Source organism: Teleopsis dalmanni, chromosome 1 (genome assembly GCF_002237135.1).
Source record: "Teleopsis dalmanni isolate 2A chromosome 1, ASM223713v2, whole genome shotgun sequence".
Lineage (NCBI taxonomy): Eukaryota > Metazoa > Arthropoda > Insecta > Diptera > Diopsidae > Teleopsis > Teleopsis dalmanni.
Window position 1 is genome coordinate 16,783,114 of NC_051846.1, and position 9,977 is coordinate 16,793,090.

Below are 9,977 nucleotides of genomic sequence, written 5' to 3' on the forward strand. Positions count from 1 at the left end.
GTTGTGCACTTTATTAAAATGTATATGCCTATGTAAATGTTAATAAATATTTTTACAAACAAATTCAGTTTCCAGAAGTATATATTCTATATTGTTATGGAAGCAGCTGTTTCAAACCTTCTTGATGTCCTGAGCGTGGTTTGTGCGTCTAGCAAATTTTCATTTGTGGTTGTAAAATAAATGTGCTTCAAGTATAAATTAAAATAGTCGGTATAATTCATAGGCGTGGATATGCGATGTTTGCGCACCGGTAATCTTGGCGAGAGAGACAGCATACTAGCCCACTGCCCATCACAAAGATCGTCATAACGTAAGAGACCCACTTCACCGCCACCCAAATCACCTGGGCCACGGCACACGGGCTGACCATCCCATAAACGGTGTTGATGTTCACGTATATATCGTGCCAAGTACAGCGCACGACAATCACAGTGCCATGGATTTTTATCCAATTTTACAGCTATCAACTTGTCTAAACCATAAAGCGCACCATGCGGCAAGTATTGGAGTTTATTGGAGTCGATGCGCCTATTTTAAAAGATACTTTTATCAATATAAAATATTTTTAATAATACTGAAAATTTTATTTGGTTAAAAACTACAATTTTTCCAAATTCTGCAATGGTGCAAACGCTTGTCCATCGAAATACTTTAGTATGTTGTTATTTAGCATTAAGTATTTAAGATTGGTAAGCCCTTGAAAATCATCAGCCTCTAAAGTAGTGAGATTATTTGAAAATAAAGCAAGTCTTGTCATAGAGTTTGCATTTAAAAAAAGACCATGTGGCATGCGCGACAATGAGTTCTGGCCCAAAAAAAGTTCTCGTAGATTGCCCAGCTCGGAGAACGCGTTGCCATCAATCTGAAAATATTGAATTGTGCGTACGTGTATATTGTCAATTAATAAATGAATATCTAATTACGTATATACTTTACTCATCTTCACTAAGCATCTGATAATTCTTGCATTATCACTCTTAGGTACACTTTTCTATTTATATTCAATATTTAATAAGCAATCTCTATCGATTAATTAACTTAATCTTTTTTATATTATATCATATACATATTATATCATATATATTATGACATATACATGCTATAAATCTACTGTTAAGTAAGACGAAAGGATCAAATACCTTTGATCAAATACACGAACCTTTGATATACGATTCATAGTCAAATCCAATGTACCGAGTTGTTCAAGGTTTTCAAAAATGGAGCGAGAAATTGATGTTATACGGTTATTATGCAGAATGAGAGTGCGTAAGTTTTTAAGATCTTCGAAGAAGTCATCTGATACAAAAGCTGAACCGACTCAATTATCTAAAATCTAAACTTTTACTAAAAATATAACGAAAAAATTTACCAATTGCGTTCCAAGAGAAGTCTAGCACTTTTAATTGTGTCAAGTATTTCATGCTGCCCGATTGCAAGGTAATGATTTCATTGCGCGACAAGTCCAACTCTTCCAGCACTAATTGATCACGTAAAAGGCCGGGCGGGAATATTTTAATTTTGTTGCTGCTTAAATTGATTACAGTCAGACGTTGTACGTGATTGAAGATGCTTTCGGGTAATTCAGTAATCATATTTTTGCTCAAATCCAACAAATTTAAATTGCGCAGCTTCCAAAACGTTCGTGGATCTAAATCTTCTAATTGATTGCTTTGTATGCGCCTAATTTGGTACAGCGAAAATTGAAATTAGGTCAGTAATTATATTGAAAAAAGTCAACGTAACTTACAACTGCACTAAACTGTCTAGATCACGAAATAAATCAAAAGGTAGAAAATCCAGTACATTGTTGGATAGATCAAGCTGTTGCAATAAAGTTAAGCCTCGAAAAGTATCCTTGTGTAAGGTGGACAAGTAATTGCGGGATATATCTCTGGATGGATATAAATTTAGTAATAATTTTAGTTTCTTTTATGCACTCCACTGACTTACATTCTAACCATATTCATGGGTATCACCTGTGTTACTGGCACCGATTTCAAATTAGTATTCCAGCAAATAAAACTCTTGGTTTCAGGATGGCAACGACACACTCCTGATGTGCAATGATTCCATTCATTGGTAATGCCTGGCGTTAAACGCCATACTGGTTGCTCTACTGAACGTAATCGAGATTCAATTTGACGCACTTGTTTATTTAAATCAAGGTACATGCTAGCGATTTGAGCTGTGTCCTCCTCCGAATCATTTGCAACTACTTGTTGCTTACGATTTAAGCGTTTTCCAGATCCTTCAGTCGTACTTAATGGGATGGAAGATTTCATCGTCAGCAGCAAATGCGACAACATTTTTAATGCTTCGCAAGCATTTAAACTGCAGTTAGTTACATCGTTCGACGGAATATTCGATAGATATTGGCTTTGAAATTTCTCAAACTGCTCTATGGTTATGCTCTGTTGTAATCCTGACCCTAGTTGTGAAAGGATTATGACCGACAATAAATAAAAACATTTTCCCATGATTATCTCGCAGTGGTTCTTCTGGCATCAAAGATAGTGTGCAACTGTTCTTAAGAATGTAGATTTCGTCATTTTTATACGTGCACACGAAACTTTGCTTTTAGTCGAAACTTTTTTTAAAAACGACAGGGTGCACTGATTAAACATAATTGAATCAGTATTATTAAACCTAAAAAATACACAATTTGAATAAAAGAAAATCAGCAATTTGAAGATGTCAAGCGTACTCAGATGTAGGTGATTGCAAATGGGGGCAACGTATCGTGAATGTCAATAGCAATGGAATTGTAGTACTCGTATTTAATTTAATAACTATTTACTATTAATAATAAGATATGAGCTAATAAACTTGTTGTCTTTACATTTATGTTTTTGCAAACTACAAGTAATTAAAAATATTGAATCTTCTTTTTTCACAACAAAAGAAATCATGTTGGAGTTTTTAATTATACTTTTTGCTGCCTAACTCTTTGGAATCATTAATAGAAATGGTAATGTGATAAATTATTACCGCACTTAGAAAAATTAAAAAATTACTTGAAATATATTTAATTATAAACATTATTTATTAAATTACTAAACACTATTTAGAAGAGTGTGCCGATAGCTGTCAATGGGTTATTTGCAGAATTCTTCTTATCATCAGCATGATTCAGTTTATGGTGGAAAATAAGCATTCCGATTTATTGAAAAGTATCCTCAGAACTATTTTATAAGAAGAAACACGACAATACAATGTGCAATAGCTACTACTCACGTACGATTTCTTCAAAGACATGAATGAAAACTTGAAGTTATGTGCTAATTCACTGGTTGGGTTTTATCATAGTAAACTTTTAGATCTCCTTGTTCAATCTCTAAGTATATATATATTGATTGCTTAAATTTTGCTCATGAAAATTGGCAAAAGTTTTTATTGATTATAAAATAATATTCAATAGTCCTGTAAGAATACGAATAGTCAAGTCAAGCAGCTCTAAACCTTGTGATAATGTGCGAAGTTTCAGATATCCTTTAATCATATGCTTTTTTAAATGACGTTATAGTCGTGATCTTATTCAGAGTATTGGCCAAATGTTCAATGTTTGAAAAGCAACCCTGTGAATGGTCGAAATTTAAGTTCTTCATAAGGTTTTTGGTACTCTATTTATTCCGATTGTATTTCATATAATGTTAAGGATTATAAAAAGATTTGTTTACCATTGTGTATTGACATATTTTTTTTGTGTTGGGGAGATGGAATGCTTTATGCACCGTCAAACCGACCGTCGTCGGAATGGTGTGTTCGACTCCCTTAATAAACACCCCATTTCGGCGAGACTTATTCCCCCTCGGAACCGATTTAGCATTACTTCGAGGAGGGTCTCTTTTATATTGGCATTTCAAGCCACGCTCTTGTGATTTTTGATCTGCGTCCAGACTTCTAATTTTTCACCGCATTTTCTCGGTATGTATTTACACATTTGTTTATATTATTTTCTTACGAGCTTCAACCATATTGTGTCACTTCTTCATATTTTCTTGTCTACTTTGAATAAAATTATTGCTGTTTTAATATTGTTTTCATTTATCTAATAACATGTTTTAGATAAAAATTCTTCAGTTCGAATTGCACTAGAGTCAGCACATCGGCAAAATTTAATTGATTTTGATAAGAATTGAGACAGAGATGAGTAATGAAGTATGCAAACTACCTCAGAGTAAAAGAGAAATTGTCTGTCAAAAAAATTTCAGTTTGAAAATTCAAATTGACGGAATCGGTTTCAATACCTAAAAGTGTGTTTGCAAAAAGTGAAAAAAAATTTAAGTGAAGAGGACTACGTTTCATAAAAGAACAAATTAAAAAGAATGCAGTTCAAAGATTTTATCATACTATTAATGCTCTGGGTAATAGAGAGTGGAGTATTAGGTTCTTCACAAGAAATCGTTGGTAAGGATCTTTTAAAATTAAAAAAGAAAAAATTTAAATAAGTATTGAAATAAAGAACTGATGTTATTCATATTGAATATTGTTAGTATTGATATTCATAGTAAAAGTCAACTAAAGTAACACCATTTCTAGTTTATTTGAATATTTTTTAGTCAAAGAAGTATATTAATATAATATTTAAATAACAATTGAACAATTGTTTGAACAATTTTGCCTAAATATGTGAAATTTCTTTTAATGATTTCGTTTCCTTACTAAGGAACTTCCATTTAGCAACTAAACTAAATTGAATTTTTTTTATCTCAAAGACTTAATATTATATATTTCTATAATATAAAGTATGTATGATTTCATTTATAAAGCCACATATTTTATATTTTATATTTTATCTTTTCTACGGGTTACAACGCTATACATTCTGAATAATTGGAACTTAAACCTTTACCTTTGTACATTTGACATTTTTTTGATGTAACATATAGGAATAATATTCGCTGGTTTTCTACATTTTTTAAGTAATGAACATTTCTCTTTTTGCTAAAGCCAAGTTAGTCATATTTATAAAACTGGAATAGAAATTTTATAATCACAAAACTGTTGAAAGATATTTCTTATAATTTCTGATGAAAATTTAAAAACTCGTAAATATGCATGTTGAGTAAATTAAAACTCATTTCAAGTTCTTCGTTCCCGTGCCCGTGTCCGTCCCTCGTCTAAACAATATGAACACATATTCTAATATATCTTATCTCAAACAATTGGCGGTGGTTGCTGTTTTTAACATTGCTAACTAATTTCTTTTCTTCTTATCAGATTGTACAAATGCAGACATTGTAACTTCAATTTTTAACGAACCAATTGAGTTAACACTCCAAGACACAACAATTTTACGTTACGAAAATGTTACGATCAATGAAATACAAAACACAACAAACAACGAATTTGAAAAGAAGTACATTGATGCTCGTCTAGAGGAAGATGAAGAGAGGGGGTTTCAGAACTTGATCATTTTTACAACGGAAGATTTCCCGAAATATGCTGAGGAGCAGACAGCAGCGCGCATAACGCTAAAAGTAACTATGGCATGTGATATGGGACGAGTACGCACTTTGGTCGGTATCGATTACAAAAATGATTGAAAATTCATAATCATAAATTTGCTCCTTTATATTGCTAGATTTTCTTTCAACCGTTTAAAGAGGGTAATTATTTTAAACCAAAATTTTCTCAGGATGTTTACGACATAATTTTGCCTACACCTATTTTTGCGGGTTTTGACTTAACAAGTTTCGTCCAAATCGCAGCGAAAGACGATGATCTAGCAAATAATCAAATTAGTTTTGCTTCTTCAAATGCTACCTTATATCACATAACTGTGGGCACAAAGAACGGTACTAGCGATGATAAGAAAATCTTTTTTGCAGCACTGACATTAAATCGAATATATCTTAGTTTGGAAAGAGAACTAATTTTTCATATTACAGCAACTGTGAGTTCATTTATTTTTAAACTATTAATAGAAATTTTTACTTTCTTAATATCACAGGACAGTGGATCGCCCCCTCTCAGCTCTAATGCAACTGTGGTAATCCGCGCCGATCGGAGCAATAGCTTACCTCCAATACCGCGATTTGAGCAAAGTTTGTACAGTGTGTTGCTCCATAAGAATTTAACTTTACAATTATTGAGAATATCATTACTTCCTGAAACTTATTCCGAAAATGTGAGGTTTTCGTTGAAAGGCAGAGATGCAGATATTTTTGAAATGCAAAACAATGCCAATGTAGTGCAAATTAAACTAGCAAGAAATGTTACTAAGGAAGAAATCAAACCAAGAAGTTTCTTACATTTCAGTGTTCAAGCTGCGCACTTAAATTTAACCGACTTCGGTGAAACTGCTATTTATGTACGTCCTGTCAGCTTCAAGGGTAAGAAGTTTTTTAAAGATACATACTGTTAATATGGTTTTTCATTAATGTTACATACTGCACTTTTAGAAACCTTTCATTTTGAAGAAAGTTCTTTTCGTGGAAATATAAGTAGTACCGGTGAACTTACAATGGAAATAATAGAGTTCGATGATTACGGCTACAGTGATGAAGTAATGTTTGAACTGTTAGGTGATTCAACTGTTAAAGATTTGTTTAACTACACACAAGTGGGACCAAACTTTTACCTGACCCTAAGTGAGACAGTAAACATGGATGCAATTATTAACATTTCGTTCATTACTCTAGAAATGCAAGCAAGATTCGAAAACCTAAAGGCCTCAGTTCCGCTCTTCATAAGCTTACCTATAGAAAATAATAAAAATCTGAATAAGCAACCTGAATTTGAGAAACCCTACTATGAGGGTAGAATCAATGAACTAAACGAATTTCTAATGGAACCAATTCAATTAGTGTTGCACAGTTTTGAAGCAAATAAAACTACGTTTTCCTTAAGTGGAAACAAAAGTGAATTGTTTAACTTCAATGTAACAAATCACACTGTTGATTTAAGACTTTTAAGTGTTAACAATGAATTATTGAATACTCCAATGATACTTTTAACTTTAACTGCAAAGAATGATGAAATGAATGCCACAACAACGATTATTATAGAAAATCTTCAAGTTAAGAATTCAACAAATAACATTTCGACGAAGTTATTTAGAAAAACGTGGATTTCTACCAAATTAGAACTAGACGAAGATGAAGTACAAATACTACAGGTTGAGCCCATAGCATTGCAAGGAAATGTTCGAGTGTCTGAGTTAGGGTACAGTTTGGAAGGAGGTAAGACGTTGTTTGGTAATGAAACCACAATATGGTGTTGAAATGAATTTCACTTTTAGTTGAAGCTACATACTTCGAAGTGAATATAAACGCATCTAGAAACTTTGTATTCCTCAACCAACTGCAGCAACTTCCTGAGGACTTGTTGGACTCGAAATCATTATTACAACTTGAGTTGAAAGCCTTTATGACTATGAATTCACAAATTATGGACAAAGTTTTAATTTTTATTGAACTTCCTAAAAAAGGTGAGTGGTTAACAAAAATAAAATAGTTAAAATTATTTTAAGAATAACATATATATTTCCTTTATAGACTGTACTGAATTGCCAAGTGGTTCTGATCTAGCACCTATATTCTCCAGTGAGAAATACATGTTCTCTGTTTCCTCTGAACAGATTGGAAATATTGGTCAGATTAACGCAGTCATACCTGAATCGAATATAACAGTCAACTATTTTTTTAACACAGAGAATGGTATTAATTAATTAAGTTAATTACAGTAAATGAATTTGAAATTTAAAATTTCTTTACCTTGTGTTTTAGTTTATTTGCGGGAACGTTTAAGTATTAATAGTAACTCAGGTGACATTATGCTGCTTAGTACCTTGCCTTCAGGTACTTTTAATTTCACTATCAAAGCGGTAAACACACAGAGTTTCAGGGAAGCAAACGCAACGGCACACATAACTGTTACAGCGACAGAGTCAGAGAAGCAATGCTTCGACATAAAAAATGCAGTGCGGGACACATTAATCATCAAGCATATCGAGGAAGAGAAGCCGGTCTTCGATGTATTGAACGCAACAGTTGGAAATTGCACGTACCAAATAGAGCACATGTATCCTGCAGATAAAGGTATGAAATGAATGTACTCAATTATAAAGTATAGGCACTGTATTAAATTTGCAATGAAGATTTGTCTACTTATCCATTTTTCCAAACTAACTTTTTATTTTCTTTAGCTTATGTATACATTAACATTACAACTGGCATGATTTCAACTATTTCAATTGACCGTGAGGATAGTATATTTGCAAACATGACAAAAGCTCAAGTGCAAGTACGCCTCAAGTTGATCTGCAGCAATAATACGAGTGAGATAGAAAGAACTAGAAAGCGACGCGATGTCGGTGTAGAGTTTGAGGAATTTTCAATGATCTACATGAGTGATATATCTTATGCACCAGACACTACATGGCTTGTACTTGAAATTGTTGATATTAACGATAATGCACCAGAGTTTATTTACCCAAATGTACCAATGCACTTAGGTTATCCAGCAGTTGAGATTTCCTTTGAACTCTTTCCACAATATCTAACAAAAATTCGTGCAGTAGACCTCGATTCTGGTGATAATGCACGAATTCAATACAATATGCGTCCAAATTCACACTTTGACATCGAAGCGGATACTGGCATTATATATCCCAGATCAAATGCTTTAAAAAGTGTAGAAAGCGTTGAACTCATAGTTCAAGCTGTAGATCGGTCAGGTTCTGGACTTAGTACTGGTGCTGTCCTTTTTGTAAAGAGGTTATCATCAAATTTCGTTAGTTTAGTGAGTTTTGAAAGCAATAAACCACAAGTAATGGAAGATGTTCTCTTATCGCTGGAAGAAAAGAGTGGATACAAAGTGAATCTCATAAAATTTGCAACTATACCTAGCAATGGAACCACATCAAATAGAATGTTCAGCTCTAGACTTGGAAATGCTACTGAAGAGGGAACCGTAATACAAAAAGCATGGGTTTATGCATTTAATGGTCCTAATCCTATAGAGTGTGAAGTGTTTCAAAAGTAAGTACGGTTATTCGTAAAATCTGAATTAAGATTGAACGTTATGAAATCACGTTATTTGACAATAATAAAATATTAATACAAATTTAACAAAAATCATTTTCTTTAGTAAAATATTAGCAGATAAAAATATAACCCAACTGGTGAACATTGAAACGTTTGAGGAAATTGGTCTTACAGCAAATGCAGCACATATGTTGAAACCCGTAAATCTTATAGAACAGGAATCGGCTTATATTGCAACTATAATCACATTAAGTTTAATCTGTGTTGCTTTTATATGTGATTATAAGTAATTTTTTTGTTTTTACAAGTTTATATACATACTTATGTTCCAGGTTTCTTTGTTTGGCTTTATAAACCCTACAACAAATGCTTCAAAGAAGGTTCGGTTTCAGAAGATGTATTTTGTAATGAAAGCATAACTCCGAGTTTCACTGGAGAAAATAGTCACGCACAGTATAACAACCCACCTGAGAGAGAGCTTCCGGTTTATAGCATCAATGAACCGCCTAAAGATTGTTCAAGAGTTACGTATAAGGAAACGATTTATGTGAACGGCGAGGATAATGACAAAAACAAAACGCCTTAGGCTTATCAAATTTTGTTAGATTTAAATTGATTTTAATTCAAATATTCAAATAGCTATACTATATCGAAACAGCATGTGTAGTGCTAAATAATAATACAAAATACATATATACATGTATTTATATCCCAATTTGTTCATAGTTTATGTACTCTCTATTACGAAAGTGGCCACGTTTCACTACTGAATTGTTTATACGAATTTCAATTAAAATCGATTATTTTGTTTTTTGATTGAAACTTATTTACTTGTCTTCGATAAACACAAATTTTTAAATAAAACTTTAAACAATAACGTAAAGAATCAGTTTTTTCAGTTTTGTTTTACGAAAATGGGTGAAATTGTAAGTTTTAGAGGCGGTACGAGGCTAACTACGGCATTTTTTGTGATTTGATAGGTTTTGA

At 32.6% G+C, this 9,977-nt stretch overlaps 2 protein-coding genes across 3 annotated transcripts; one reads left to right on the forward strand and one right to left on the reverse strand.

Moving 5' to 3' along the window:
• Nucleotides 1–68: 68 nt before the first annotated feature.
• LOC119672202 (carboxypeptidase N subunit 2) lies at nt 69–2,553 on the reverse strand. 2 transcript variants are annotated; one of them, XM_038083200.1, is made up of 7 exons: nt 1,951–2,553; nt 1,748–1,891; nt 1,370–1,680; nt 1,160–1,308; nt 603–862; nt 249–528; nt 69–185 (listed from the first exon to the last, which is right to left on the reverse strand). In XM_038083200.1, the coding sequence occupies exons 1-7, from the start codon at nt 2,475–2,477 to the stop codon at nt 87–89; spliced, it is 1,770 nt and encodes a 589-aa protein (XP_037939128.1). In that variant the 5' UTR covers nt 2,478–2,553; the 3' UTR covers nt 69–86. The 2 variants fall into 2 exon arrangements, with proteins under 2 accessions (XP_037939128.1, XP_037939127.1); XM_038083199.1 differs by having other exon boundaries at nt 69–528; nt 1,951–2,552.
• A 1,686-nt stretch (nt 2,554–4,239) lies between these two features.
• LOC119672398 lies at nt 4,240–9,793 on the forward strand. The gene is made up of 11 exons (XM_038083434.1): nt 4,240–4,407; nt 5,221–5,519; nt 5,585–5,896; nt 5,954–6,335; nt 6,405–7,184; nt 7,244–7,432; nt 7,500–7,661; nt 7,731–8,042; nt 8,150–8,984; nt 9,094–9,266; nt 9,323–9,793. The coding sequence occupies exons 1-11, from the start codon at nt 4,326–4,328 to the stop codon at nt 9,574–9,576; spliced, it is 3,780 nt and encodes a 1,259-aa protein (XP_037939362.1). The 5' UTR covers nt 4,240–4,325; the 3' UTR covers nt 9,577–9,793.
• Nucleotides 9,794–9,977: the final 184 nt, after the last annotated feature.